Source organism: Podarcis tiliguerta (assembly GCF_965153285.1).
Source record: "Podarcis tiliguerta genome assembly, chromosome: 7".
NCBI lineage: Eukaryota > Metazoa > Chordata > Lepidosauria > Squamata > Lacertidae > Podarcis > Podarcis tiliguerta.
The window spans coordinates 44,109,609-44,125,161 of record NC_139540.1 but is presented as its reverse complement, the minus strand read 5'-3'; the positions used below and the strand labels follow the sequence as shown (position 1 = coordinate 44,125,161).

General features: G+C 42.0%; 2 protein-coding genes across 4 annotated transcripts in view; both read left to right on the top strand.

Moving 5' to 3' along the window:
- The window catches only part of RIOK3 (RIO kinase 3), a 910,199-nt gene that overhangs the window by 123,381 nt on the left and 771,265 nt on the right, over window positions 1–15,553 (top strand). The gene's annotated exons all lie outside the window — the stretch shown is intronic.
- The window catches only part of LAMA3 (laminin subunit alpha 3), a 126,720-nt gene that overhangs the window by 5,311 nt on the left and 105,856 nt on the right, over window positions 1–15,553 (top strand). For all 3 annotated transcript variants that reach the window (XM_083451495.1, XM_083451496.1, XM_083451494.1), the window contains exons 2-5: window positions 387–539; window positions 11,447–11,564; window positions 12,349–12,467; window positions 14,750–14,920. In XM_083451495.1, the coding sequence (XP_083307621.1) occupies window positions 387–539; window positions 11,447–11,564; window positions 12,349–12,467; window positions 14,750–14,920 (561 nt within the window). The remainder of the gene's footprint in view (window positions 1–386; window positions 540–11,446; window positions 11,565–12,348; window positions 12,468–14,749; window positions 14,921–15,553) is intronic.

The window sequence follows — 15,553 nt, the reverse complement described above, 5'->3', positions numbered from 1 at the left end:
TGCAGACCTGATGATCCTCCCTAATAAAATTCTCCACCTGGTGCAGAAAAACTTCATGCAACTGTCCTTTTATTGAAAAGCCTCCTTCTTGCCTTGCTTCTTGTTTGGTGTGCCTGGAAGTTTAGTGAATTGCCCTTTAATTAGTGCACTACTATTCCTTGTGCCTGGAAGTAACGTGCATAAAAATTGGTGGATTTTGGCCATGGGCAAGGGTGTTGTTAGATAACATAACACTTTATCAGGTGTCATCTAGAGCCATCGTTTTAATTCTGCTTTTAGCTGGTTGTTGAAAAGCGCTACCTCGGCTAGATCTTCCAACTTCCTAGATCTTTAACTGTCAGACTGCCGCATTGATCATTACATCTTTTTGTTTTCTTCTCTTTCAGGGCCAGTTTTGTGACTATTGCGATGCGGCTGATCCCAACAAAGCTCACCCAGCAACCAATGCTATAGACGGGACAGAGCGCTGGTGGCAAAGTCCTTCTCTCTCCTTAGGTTTAAAGTATGATGTGGTCAACATTACTTTAGATCTAGGACAGGCAAGTACAGGTGTTGCTTTCCATGTTGTTGATTTTGACATTTTCCTTTGTCTGTTGTCTATCCATGGCCCGAAGCATGACGGGAGCTGTTTAGCGTTAGAAGAGCTAACCGCCAGTCTCTTTTTGCTTCCACTTCTCAGGATAAAACCCATTTTTATGTAATGAGATGTGCATGCCTATAAGATTCCAGATTGAGTAACTCTTAATTATTTCTGGATGCTGAGCTCAACAAGAATTCCATCAGTCCTTGATATGAGGTTATCAATAAGTGATGTCCATGACATGAATAAAACTGTTATGCTAGTTCAACATGTTCAAAATAGCACCTGTATTGAGATTATGAAACTTTATCAATGAATCGGGTGACTAATCCCTTTAAAGGGGGCTGCTAGTTGACTAAAAATCTTTAACCATAGGTACCACACCCTCTCTATTTATTAAATTATGTTTTAGGCCAAGTAAATCATAGAATAGGGACGCAGGTGGCGCTGTGGGTTAAAGCCTCAGCGCCTAGGGCTTGCCGATCAAGAGGTCGGCGGTTCGAATCCCTGCAGCGGGGTGCGCTCCCGTTGTTCGGTCCCAGCGCCTGCCAACCTAGCAGTTCGAAAGCACGTCAAAGTGCAAGTAGATAAATAGGTACCGCTTACTAGCGGGAAGGTAAATGGCGTTTCCGTGTGCGGCTCTGGCTCGCCAGAGCAGCGATGTCACGCTGGCCACGTGACCCGGAAGTGTCTGCAGACAGCACTGGCCCTCGGCCTCTTTGAGTGAGATGGGCGCACAACCCTAGAGTCTGTCAAGACTGGCCCATACGGGCAGGGGTACCTTTACCTTTTTAAATCATAGAATTGTAGTCCAATCCCCTGCAATGCAGGAAATCCTGCCCACAACAACCAACCTTATGCTTAAGAGCCAGACCCACTGACCCACTGTGCCTCAGGAGGGCTTTATGTAATTGAATAGTGTGGTTACTCTGTTCTAAATTACCAATGAAATGGATACAGACAGAAAATTAGTTGCTGCTACTTTGTTGTTCCATCAGTAGATGATATTGTTTAATAATTCAACTGCTGAAGACTTCACTAGATCAGAATGATTTACTGCGGGGATTTCCTGCAGCTTCAGAAACTCCAGGGTGCATGCAGGCTCCCACTACCCACAAGGCTTCTTTGTTCAACAGAGCTAGTGGCAGCTCTGGGCAGGCATGGAGAAGTAAGACACCTCTGCTTCTTCCCCTTATGGGAGAGGTAGCATCCCAGCTTGTCCATAGAGTTACCTATCTTTCACCTGAGAGAGAATACCCTCCTCGCATGCTCCTTCTAGGAACGTGTAAAGAAACATCACTGATCCCCAGTGTGGTATCTTTGTGATATTAGCAGCCGTTAAATAAATTACCACACTCATTTTTCAGACCTAACTTCATATTAAGGAAAGAGGTAAAATTCTGTGGCGTTAAACGGATCCAAAAGCAGAGAGTTGAGAATGACTGGGAATGGGCAACAACCAATTCAGCTGCTATCAAGAAACATAACTGAGTTCTTGAGCAACTGGTTGTTGATGCACACAGCTCAAGCAGTGCCTTCTTAGCTCCTTCCTTCCTAGACTGTGGAAACAAACCATAGAGTGAATGGCTTAGCATTAAGTGAGAACCAGAGCTTGTGATTTGTTTTCTCAAACAAACCATGAATAGGAAGGCAAACACGAACCTTGGCTTCCAATTGTGGTTTCTTTGGAGAGAAAGAAGTGTAGGGTCACACGTAATGCTCAGCTGGCCACATTCTGGTTTATTTCCCTACTCTAGGAAGCCAAGTAGTGAGTGATTGAACTGTCTGTGTAGCAGCTCACAGCTCTCACACAGTTTAATTTCTCTAACCATGGGTTGTGGCCAGTGTTAGGTGTGATTGAAGCCAGTGAACAGATGTCATGAGCTGGCTGTGGATGACAGTTCTTGGGGTGAAGTGTCTTTCACTATCAATCTGATTTAGGATCAGTAGTTTTTGTTGTCTGCTGTACAAGCCCATGAGTCTTTGTTTAGGTATCTGTAAACAGGCCGAGCAACAACAATTGGTATGCGTAGTAACAAGTGTGCTTAACAATATACTGTGGAAGCTTTGTAAACTAGCGTATTCCCATACACAGAAATTCTATAGAAATATTGACAGCCAAGGAAGCATTTCCTGTCTTTCAGTGTACTTTCACTATAAGAAAGCAAATACCAAAGTTGTTGTTCCACACTGCTTCTCACCCATTAAAAAGAGCTAAAATCTTACACTGATTAGGTAAGTAGGAAGGAAGTCACTGAGAGCGAATAGGAGGAACATGTCATTCGAAAAGTGTTTGATTTTGTTTGCAGTTGCTTTCCTCTCATTGTGCATATTAAATGACTGGTTTATAATGGAGCTAATGAATACCAGCAATGCAATCACAGTGTTTTCCCCTTAGCATGGGGGAAGTGAAAAAAGGCAGGCTGGCACAGCTCAGTTCAGTAATCTGGATAAACTCCAAACCCAGCATGGACTCAAACAGCACAGCAGGGGCAGTTTGAGCAGCAGTAGCAACAGCTAAGAAAAAATTGTGGACTTTAATATCTAGTCCTCTATTATCCCTCTTGCTGTTGCTTTGGGACTTGGGTAGCCAATGTGGTGCTCTCTCAATGTTGTTGGATTGCAAATCCCATCACCCCGACCAGTGCTTTTTTCTAGACAAAAAATATGCCGGAATGCACCTCCCTCAGAAGACCCACCCCAGAGCCCTAGGAGGATCTCTTTGGGCTGGGGGGGGGGGGTGTCTCCTCATGTGCCAGAGTCTTGTTGAGGCTGCTCAGCTGAGGCCAGGGGAGCCTTCCACACCTCAGCTGAGCACCTTAAGGAGACCCACCTCATCTGGCTTGCATGAGCGGGAGCAGCTGAGAGGCAGAGAGGCTTCTGTGCCTCAGCTGGACACCTTCATTGTAAGAATTGGGGGGGGGGGCGTGTTGAAAGGCCAGCTGGCTCGGCTGCAGTTGGAGCTTCAGCCTTGCCGCTGCAGAGATCCCTCAACCTCTGCTCCAACGTGATCAGTGACTCAAGCTTGCAGACTTGAGCACACTTTACTCAGCAGTGTAAGCTGCGCAACAGAAGAGGCTTGAGGCTGTAGACACATACTAAACTACACATTTATTATACATAAATCAGGACAAAGAAAACATGTCATCTCTCCTTGCCGTCTTCTCGGAGAGAGACTAAAAACAAAAGCAATACAGAGCAGAAGTTCGGCTCATGCCAGCAAACTGTGCTGGAATGTAAACAGACATGTGACACACAACACTCCCATGTCTGCAACAACAGGTGGAATGGAATCCCAACATTAATGAGCTCCCATCCTCCACTTCTCTGGCTTGTGCTTTCCATCAGCTGTTATCTAGGAGACTTAAGAGCCTCAGCAAAGCCCCACTGTGCCGCTGGCTTATGAAGAGACCCTCTCTAGACTCATAGAGTACATCCCCTTAGGGCTTTGAGGAAGGTCTTCTCGCGAGCTGGGGCTTTGTTGAGGCTTGTCAGGTCAGGTCTACTCCTGGCGCCCAGCTGAGAGGTGCTAGAATGCCCTTCTGGCGTGTTCTGGCTGAAAGAAAGCCCTCCCCCCAACCAGTGGCCATACTCACTGGGGCTGATGGAAGTTGGAGTCCAGCAACATCTAAAGCATGGGTAGGCAAACTACAGCCTGGGGGCCGGATCCAGCCCAATCACCTTCTAAATCTGGCCTGCGGACTGTCCGGGAATGAGTAAAATGTGTCCTTTTATTTAAAATGCAGCTCTGGGTTATTTGTGGGGCATAGGAATTCGTTCATTTCTCTCCCCCCCAAAATATAGTCTGGCCCCCCACAAGGTCTAAGGGACAGTGGACCAGCCACCTGCTGAAAAAGTTTGCTGACCCCTGATCTAAAGGCACCACATTGTCTCCTCTGAGGAAAGTGTACATGTTGTTGACTTTGTTGTCCTGTATTTCTCAGAATTTCTATGGTTCATTATTGGATTACTTAGATTAACTATTGAAATATTGCTGTCTATTTATTAGCCGAATTGCCATTATGAAATTGGTATGATTCTGAACCGCATGATTTATTGTTCAGATATTTGTTTTATTGTGTTTATATTGATCATAATTTTGAAAACTTTGCTTTGGTTGTGTTGTAATTTTTTGTCAGATGCTTTAGACTTGTGTTCAGAAGGAAAAGCAGAGGTCTTGAACCTCAGACATTGGGACCTAATGTGGCCCTCCAGGCTCCTCCGTCTGGTTCTCACAACCCACACCCCAGGCCACACCCCTTCCTCCAGGCCACACCCCTCCCCAGACCACACCCCTCCCCAGCCCTGCGTTAAACCCTCCTTGAGTGTTTTACTCTGGCTGGAATGTGTCCCTGAACTCTGAAAATGCTTATTGCTTGCCTGCATAGAGGACAGAGGGTGTGTGTTGAAACTAGACTATTATACAAAGGTAAAATTTGCATTCATTGCCCCACCCACTTATGCCTCTGGACCCATGTGGTTTTTGGAAGGTTGCCCAGAAGTGACTGCAGCCCTCAGGCTGAAAAAGGTTCCCACCCTTGCCCTAGATAAAAGAACTGGGTACACATACAAGCACATGCACAGATGTATGTACTGTACTCATATCCACTCACTCACTCACTCACTCACTCATATAATATGGAAAGGGCAGTGTAGCACAGAAAACATGGAGGAAATAAATACTTCGAAATATTTTAAAGGACCTGAGAAAGAAGTAGGTGAAATTAGCACTAGAGGCCGTTGATTTAAGTTGCAGTTAATTTTTGGAATATGTCCCAATTATCAGAGCAATTAAGTAAAAGAATGTACCGCTAAGGGAGGTTGTGGGATCTGCTTCTGAGAAACAAAATTTATAAGCATCTTGGAGATCCTTCAGATAGAGGCTATTTGTTTTGTGTCTTGTAGGTTAGATTAAATGTCCTGATGCGTCCCTTCCAGATACACAATTCTTGTAACTTTGTATGTTTTAAAAGGTTATAGATTCTTATATCACACACTGATGACAGCTTGAGAATACATTTTAAGAAAACAGTGTCATGTTCATATTGTATGGTGTACCTCCTTTCACTGCCTTCTGGAATGCATGCTTCTTCAGCAAATCATATCCCCAAACTTGCATTTCCCAAGCAGGTGGAAACAGTGGTACCTCTGGTTAATAACTTAATTTGTTCCAGAAGTCTGTTCTTAACCTGAAACTGTTCTTAATCTGAGGTACCACTTTAGCTAATGGGGCCTCCCACTGCTGCCGCACAATTTCTGTTCTCAAGCAAAGTTATTAACCCAAGGTACTATTTCTGGGTTAGCAGAGTCTATAATCCCGAAGCATCTGTAACCCGAAGCATCTGTAACCCGAGGTACCACTGTATTTGCAAGGGAGAAACAGATGGTGGGCTTTGTGTGTTTAACTTCCCATCCTTCCTTATTATCCTCTTTAAATGCCTCCAAAACTATTTTCCCCTTGCTGGTTTTATTTGAGATCTCAGGCCCACTTTGGGGGAAAATGGCTTTAGGAGATAACTTTCAGGGAGAATCAGCTGATTTAGGAAAGGATTAAGCACCACCCCCTGTTTCCCAGTCCTCTCCTGCAAATCACACACACACACACACACAAACACACACACAAACACACTTAGCATTTTGAGGCAAACGTGGGATTTGATATGCCATCTTAGCTTCACAATGTTACAGTCCACCCTAAGAACATTGTTCTTAATGAATGAAACTGCTTCAGCGAAGACATTGCAGCTGCTTTCGTGGGTGATTCAGGTCTCTGCTTGTCTCCAGATCAAGGAAGCGTTTTTTTCCTGACTTAGTTTTCCTTTTCTCAGATCTGTATCTTACGTGAACTGTATGAACCTGGGGCATCTTGAAAATGGCTACCTTACCTCCTTTACTGTCGCAATAGTATAAGCTGCATGTTGCTTATCACAGATCTATCGGTTTTTCCTAAACATTGAAATATGTGGGGTACATTCAATACCTTAGATGGATTCCTTTCTTGAACACCAGTTCAAAGCCTTCCCATTTGGGAAGCCTCCCCCCCATTTCATGTTAGCCTAGTATTCCATATGGACTAGCCAGGAGCTCACAAGTGGGACATGATCATTTTTAGGATAGTTATTGGCCTCCTATTTTGCTTTTATTTCATTGCAAAGATAACATAAGTGCTGCTTAGCAGACAGACATAGACATGCAAATGACCTTTAACTAAAAACCCTTAAGCAAATGGTACAATGCTTCAAAGACCATAATGAATCTGTTGCAAGATCTATTGATAACAAGGACTTTAACATTACTCATTGCTTGGCAAACCTCATAGGTTTCCTTTTTACATTAGTTCTGCTTTTATTTCATAGATAATGAGTATTCTTTGTAGTTGTGGTACTTTCCTCGCAACCACAACATATGGTTTATCAAACCACATATTTGAAATTTTAACTGGTAGTGGTTGGTTGGTTGGTTGTGTCCCCCTCATGCGATGGAACAGTCAGTTTCAAGCAGTGAATGCAAGAAGTATAATATGTGGAGATTTATGAGCAAATGTAGTGTAGGGTTGGCTTATAATGGGGTTGCCATATGTCCGGAATTTTCTGGACATATCTGGAATGTTGCAGTCAGAAGCAGTGTATGGGCAGCAATCGGGGAAAATAAAAAAATTAATATTATTTCTTTGCAATTTTGCCAAAAAAGCTCAACAACTTTGCCAAAAACTTTTATTTTATTTTCTCTTTTAGAAATATGGTAACGCTAGCTTATAAGCGGCAAAAAATGGTTAAAAGTAAATTAATCCATTTAGAAAATGTCCCTCACAGCCAGGAATACAGTATACTATAGTTTTCTCTTTTACTTAGCCATGATGAGACCCATGGCTGTGGACCTATGGTTACCAAACAGTCAGCCACCCACCCAGCTGCTGACCAGAGCCAAATATATGTCTTTAGATCATATCCTAGGACCTTCTATATAGCTTGCCTTGTATTTGTGCCACCACCACTTTTTATGCCACTGAAAAACCTTTTAAAAGCATTTAGCTGGATATGGTAAATTGTGGCTGGGCTTGTGTGTATTGATTTCTGCTTGTTTATTTGCATTTCTATTTTTTTAAATAAAAAAAACAAGATTTTATTTAAGCTTTTATCATAATATGATAAGATTAAAGAAAATAGTCTAAATAGAAACAAACACACAGAGAAAGAAAATAAAATGAGTCCTCTCTGAATGGTAGCTCTTAACCCTTGCCTCACATAGAAAGCGGTGAGCCATCCCAGCTCTCACCTGGGAGCTTTCCTTTATTTCACAAAAATCTTTTAAATAATGAAATGGCCATGTAACGGGGCCCAGAATCTAAAAACTTTAAAGTGGCTTGATAGGTTAAGCATGTGTGGTTTAAGATTAATTTGAACATTTCATTTTGAATAACCGCATACCAGATGTCAGCAGCTTTATTCTTTCCTGGAAGATTAATGCGTCAACTTCTTTTAATAGAAATTGCTGTATATACAACCAGGAAAGTCAAATGTTGTTAATCTGTTTGTCTTTATGTACTATACATAAGGACAATGCCTATTTGTTTAATATGACTGTTTCGTTATGGCTGATTTTCTAAATAAAGGGATCAAAACTATCATCATGTGTAGCACAATCTAAGCATGTTTATTCAGAAATAGCTTCAAGTGAATTCAGTGAGACTCTCTACTAGTATGCTAAAGATATATTCTATATTTCAAGGCAAACAGGGAGACCGTCTAGCTTTTTAAAGGAGATTTCAACAACTTGTAAGCACTGAAAGGTATATAAGAAAATTGCTGTGTTTGGACTTAAGATTGGCTTAATAAATAAGCCCAATCTAAACAAACCTCATATGCCAGCATCCACCCACTTTGCTTCTCCCTTCACTCAGCCTAGCAAACAAGGCAGCAGTGGCGTAGCGTGGGTTGTCAGCACCCGGGGCAAGGCAAGTAATTTGCACCCCCTAACCCGTGGATTTGCGCCCCCTAACCCGTGGATTTGCGCCCCCTAACCCTACCCCCCAGATGTTGCGCCCGGTGCGGCCGGCCCCCCTTGCACCCCCCACGCTACGCCACTGCAAGGCAGGAAGTCTGCACTTGGTTACATCCAAACCAAGGAACTCTGATTAATGGCAACAATAAACCATGGTTTCATATAGGGTGAAGTGGGGCATATTGATGCATGTGGCACATTTATACACTAACAATATTTCAATATTGAGAAACGTTATTTGTGTTGCAACATCACTAAAACATGTCTATACATGTGTGAGTACAACCGTTGCGACCACACTGCCCACTAGTTAGCCGTTGGCATTTGACCAGAGAAGGTATGGCCAACTAAAAAACTACGTGAAATGTAAGTGTTCCAATGCTGTTTTACGTCATTTAGTTAAGATTTTAAAATACCAAAGGTAAGTTATTCCACTCAGAAATCAGGATTACACGTGATTTTTAAATTTTAGTTTCCTGATTTGGAAGCAATAGTTTACTATGGACTTCATTGTTTGATCACCCACAGGGATTTTTTTAAAAAAGCTGCATGTAGGAGAATAAGACTTGTTCATAAATTAATTTATTAAACTGAAATATGATAGTCCAAATTTGGCCACTGCGTATGCTCCTTCTCCATTCTTTATGTTCAGGTAATCAAATTAAGATAATATATTGCATTTCTATGGCATACGAATACTAACCACAGTATCAAAAGTCCTTTGGTTGAACCTCAGCTGGAGCCAAAAAAGATGAAGTCAGAATCGTTTGAGTGCCACAGGCAACGCTTACAAACATATTTCTATTAGAGAGCAGTATGAACTTAATAATAACAATGAATCATTGTGATTCATAAGTAAGTTGGTTAAAAGTTCTTAAGGTAGTCTGTACTTGGATCAATTGAACCCATGATATAACCAAAATAATTTGCAGAAGGATACATATTTCCCCAACTGCCTATCTTATGAGGAAGATAGAGAATGCATGCATTTCCGTGTGATATAACTAGGCAATACTAATGCCAATTGTGTGATGATAATATTTGTAAAGCTCTTTGAAGCGTTATTTAACTTCATTTCCACTCTTTTAACTGTAATCCTTACAACAATCCTGTAAGGTACACCAGTATTTCCTCCATTTTTAGATGCAACAACTGAGGTGGAAAGACAGTATGGCTTGCCTAGGGCTTTTAGTGAGATTCTAACCAGAAGCTGCCTTATTCATAGCTCAGTTTCTTGGCTACTATGCTAGATATATATTGCATGAACAGTATTGTTGCACTCCACCTCAGCCTCTGAGGTGTGTGAGATTCCAGGGCTTCCAGGGTTTGTGTTACTTTTGGAATGAGGTACAGCAGAGACTGTTGTGTTTATATGATATATGGCTTACTTACACACACACATATGCACAACCTGAGCCTATGATGCTTTCCCCATATCCGCAGCCTTGGATTCAAACAGAAGTCAAACATCGCTTTAACCCTCTGGCTTCTCAGCCTGTTGCTTTTCTAGTTCTAGCTTCTAGCTCATATCACTCAACTCTCAATTCTGGCCTTTTGTCTTTCTAACTACCAGTCAGATGGGTAGTTAGAAGTGTACTGTTGCTAATCATAAGGTTCACACTCCCATTTGCCCTCTGGTGCTGAGCCACTTCCTTTATTCCCATAATGGCCCAGTATCTAGGCCAGGGCGGCCCAATTTTCCATACTAAGTGGGCCACAGGAGTACTTTGACACAGAACCAACAGGCCACACACACACCGTCTTGTTGCATATGATTGTGGGGGGGAGCAAGGCCAACATCTGACATGCCCCCAGGTCTTGGCTGCCTTCCTAAAGCCAGCTAAGTGAGGCCTAGCTCCTCCCACCCCTCACAGGACAAGGCAGTGTGTGGCCCATGGATTCCATGTCAAAGTACTCTTGTGGCCCACTTGGTATGAAAAGTTGGGCCGCCCTGAACTACAAATTGCTCTTAGTAGCTGTGAGAATGAATCTTCTGTCATTCACTTTTATTATCTCTCTTTGAACTGTACTATGTCCTGTTGCTAACGATTGCTTTGTCAGCGCTTTGCCAGAATTCAGCTCTATTCATATAGGAAGTGGGTACCAAGAAACATCAGTGCTCAAAGGCCTGGGACAAGCCTACTGACTCCTCTTCATCAAGTGTAGGCTTCAACTTTGTTAATTACTGCATTCCCTTTGATGTTAAAGAAATAAATAGGCCAAGCCTCCACACACTGTTCCAAGTAAAATACCACTAATATGAACATTGACAGAAGAGTTAGGAAGACTGAACCCTATGGCTATAGTGTAAAAATTGCTTACTCTAGATCCGCTCCAGTGAAGTTGCATTCATTGTAGTTCTGGCACCATAGTTATACTTTGTCTTCGTGACGAAATTGTTGTGGTTATCATTTTTTGGTGTTGCATGGCAATGGAATTTCCCTTACCCTTAAATTTGTCAGTCACTATGTTGCCCAAGGCAACCCAAAGTAACTTATAGTTAATTACCTCTGCTGTTTAAAGTGTGTTTGAAACATCCAGTTAGTTGAGCAGTGAACAACATTGGTCCAAAACAGTGTTGAACCCGCATCATCCCCAGCCAGCTTGATTAATGGTCAGAGATGATGGGAGTTGTAGTCCAACAACAGCTGGGGACCCGAGGTTAAAGAACACTGGTATAGAAGAGCAAACAGGAGCATAGGCATGCTATTGTTTGGTTACTAATATCAGACATTAAATGTTTAATTCCACTGGAGGCACAACCTCACCAGCCCTATCGTTTTCTAGCAGAAATAACAGGATTACCTTTCTCTTTGTACAATTTAGTATATTTTAATGTTTCTCTACTTGTTATTTTATTACCAGTTCTTTCATGTGGCCTATGTCCTCATCAAATTTGCAAATTCTCCTCGTCCAGATCTGTGGGTATTAGAAAGATCAACAGACTTTGGAAAAACTTATATGCCATGGCAATATTTTGCTTGTGAGTACCAGTTTTTAAAACTCTTATAACTTTTTATTTTGACAATAGCAACTATTTCGTGCTGGGCGTTTAACTTCTAAGAATATGCGGTACCTTAAGGAATTCATGAACAAGTCTCTAACCCACCCTCACCCCCACCCCCGCCTGCCAAATACCTTTAGCTAAGTTCAAAATCACTCGCTAATGGACTGATTCATCAGGTTGCAGACTTCCCATTCCCATTTCCTTCACCAGTGAGTAAAGGAGAAGGAAATCTTTCACTTTCTGTTTTAATAAGCCCCAGCCTCCTGTTATGCCCAAGCTTTAGAAACTGTGGTTAATCCTGTCGAGCCAAATGTGTACCATATACATCAATAGATTTTAGCGAGCATGCTGTGTGCTACATAGGATGAGACTGAAAGTTTGTAGTTTAATGCTCACTTAAGGCAAACTTAAGACCACATTCTGTCAGTGCCTAATTGCACATTGTGTCTCAAGGTTTAAAAACAACCAATGAGGTGGATTAGACACCCCAGTATTGAGAAAGAGGTGATATTTCCCTGCTAAATGGGGTGTGCAAGACCTGCTCTTCCCTTTTCCCTTTCTCAGACTCACTGAAACACTCAGGCTATCCAGCATAACTTTGTAAGAACAGTAAAGAGTCTTGGGAAGGCCCGGCGCAGGGTCTGAGCTACCAGGATTCTCTCCACTACAGATTCGGCGGTTTATGCTATTTTCTATGTAACTGTTGGAGTAATGTTCTGAAGTTTGGAACTGCACAAGTTGATTTATTTATTTTTGTTAGATTCTAAGCAAGGCTGTTGGGAACGTTTTGGGAAGGAAGCAAATGCCCGTGTTAGAAAAGATGATGATGTCATTTGCACTACAGAATATTCTCGGATTGTGCCTTTAGAAAATGGAGAGGTAAGTTCAGGGCAGGGGACGGGACGACAGCAATACTCAGTGGCGTAGCGTGGGGGGTGCAGGGGGGGGCCCGGCCGCACCGGGCGCAACATCTGGGGGTTAGGGTTAGGGGGCGCAAATCCACGGGTTAGGGGGCGCAAATCCACAGGTTAGGGGGTGCAAATTACCTGCCTTGCCCCGGGTGCTGACAACCCACGCTACGCCACTGGCAATACTGTAATAACACTTAGTATTTAGACAAGAGTTTTGCATGAAAGTACTTCAGATGTACCTCAGTAATAGTACCATAACAAAACTATAAGGCAGATCAGTACTATTAAATGGGTTCTCAGTGACCAGTGGTCATTCTCTCTTCTGTCTGTAACCACCATTGAAACTCACTTCACTTGTCTACCTCCCTGTCTCACTCCAGCATTCTGATATAAGTTAGATTGGTGAATGGGTTGATCTGAAAATGAGCACTCTTGAATTACACTCCACTCTTCCAAGGACATATAGAACACGTTCTCCCACCAGATATCCACCTCCTCTATGTTTCTTGACCCACAACAAGTGCCACTACTGACAACTGTCGTAGCTACTGGTGCTTTTTGCTTTCCTTTCTGGCCACCATGTTCTAAAAACTATAAGTCATTTTGTAGGCTATAAAACTACAAACAGACACCTTGGTCTTGAGTTAGTTAGCTAGCAATCATTCATACAGATAATCTCTTTCCCCCTATTGGTAGGACTTACTGTGCTTAGAGGCATGGATAAAGATTCCAGTTGGCTCCTAAAATAGTATAGTTTCAAGAACTGGGTTCTGAGTTAGTGGAGCTGATTATTAGTCTACAATGAGCTCTTGTTAAAAAGGGCTTTGAAGAGTTTTCTTTAATCATTAGAAAAACCTGCTCTGGCTTATGGGGAAATTCCACAACTCCATTTTGTATTTTCTTTCTATCGTAAAGAGAGAGTAATTAAAAAGCTTATTTGCTGCCGGCAATCCTTTATGTCATGGATCCTTGTGCTACAACTAAAAATAATAATTCATTTTGGCCAAATCCTTCAGTATTTATACATCTTTTAAAAACATAACTGATTGTTAGGGGTGTACGAATAACTAGTATTGATATTTGCAATAATTCTAAGTGCATGTTCAAGCATTGAATCTAGTTTATCTGCTGGACATAAATGTTCTTTCAATTAGATAGTTAATATTGGAGATGCCTTCATATCACAAATGGGATAAGGTTATTTATCATTTGTGAGAAGCTGTGACTGTTGGCTATCTTAATAGATTGAGAGCCTAGGCAATTGTTGCCTTTAGAATACAGTGGTACCTTGGTTCTTGAACTTAATCCATTCCAGGAGTCTGTTTGGCTCCCGAACCCTTTCAAAAACCAAAGCATGGCTTCCGATTGGCTGCAGGAGCTTCCTGCAGCCAATTGGAAGCTGCGTCGGATGTTCAGCTTCTGAAAAACATTCGCAAACTAGAACACTTACTTCTGGGTTTGTGGCGTTTGGGAGCCGATTTGTTTGGGAGCCAAGCCGTTCGAATACCAAGGTAGCACTGTACTTAGTTTTTTATACTGTACATGTGTAATTCATGGCTTAAGCCCCATTTTTCTTTGATTTGCTGTTGTAAACTCTTATTGGAATATGTTTGAAGGGTGGTATAAAATAAATTATTATAATGTTGCTCCACTGATTAAAGGCTCATTGATCCATTGGAGGCTTCTGTTTGATGAAAGGGAAAAGATGATTTTCATTGATTCTCCCTTCTCTCTGCAGCCCCTGTCCCCAAATCTGTTAAAGAAGATTGGGTTGAGAGCTCATTTGAAACATTATGGTTGATAGCTCAGGGCTGCAACATGCCCCCAAATCATCATCAAAGTGCTGCCCCCACTCTGCCTTCTCATTCCAGGCTTGACTGTTACTAAGCCCCACTGATTTCACCTCTGAGAGGATATGTCTAGGCTTGTGCTGCAAGTTACTTGAGTGTTTCTACAATGAAGCCTATTGTAATTCCTTTCCCACTCCCCTAATCTGTGTCTGTATTGTGTGGCCACCAATTGCCTATGTCCACATTTGCATTTAGCTATGCTTGTAGTGGGTGGCATTACACTAATTCTAACAACATTTCACTGGAATCTATTCACCTTTTGAAACAATGCCCACCCTTGAAATAATGGTTGCAATAATGGACCAGGGGCCCAGTTTGGTTATTCATGTCCTAGGTATTTATAAGTTGCTTTCTATTAATTTGTCCATGTTTTAAAACTGATCTCTCTCTCTCATATTAGATTGTGATATCCTTGGTAAACGGTCGTCCAGGAGCAAATAACTTCAGCCATTCTCCTATACTTAGAGAATTTACTAAAGCAACAAATATTCGTTTACATTTCCTCAGAACTAATACCCTTCTTGGGCACTTGATATCTAAAGCTCAACGGGATCCTACAGTGACACGCAGAGTGAGTAAATGTTATCTTTTGGCAGGGAGGAATCATAGGATTGTAGAGTTGGAAGGGACCTCGAAGGACATCGGGTCCAACTCCCTGCAATGCAGGAATCTCAACTAAAACAACCATCTAAACTCTGCTTAAAAAGAAGAAGGACCAATGGTCTAACTCTACATAAGGCACCTTCCTACTTATGTGGTGCCCTTTAGATGTTGCTGCATGGCAAGTAGCATCATCCCTGGCCATGACAATATTGGTTGGTACTGAAGGGAGATGTTATTCAGCAATATTGTACCATGTTGGCTACCTCTGTTCCAAAGCCGCTCTTTACTCCAGCTGTATTCATATTTAAGGATTTCTGGAAAAAGTGGGATGCATATTGTAAATTTCTTCAGGAAATTTGGATCCAGGAAGATGCAGAAAAGTGGTCTAAGCAGAGTATGATTTTATCACTATGACTTTTATCAAGCAGGTAGTTTTACAGAGTTCTACTAGAATCTTTTATAGTTACCAGAGAAAAAGAGTGTGACTCCTAAATAAAACCTGGTTTGAATTACTCCAGATTCTTATGTGCTAGAACTGCTAGGAAAACATGGAGTAGGCTTTTAATCATTACACATATGTGAAGCAGAATTTGTAAGATAA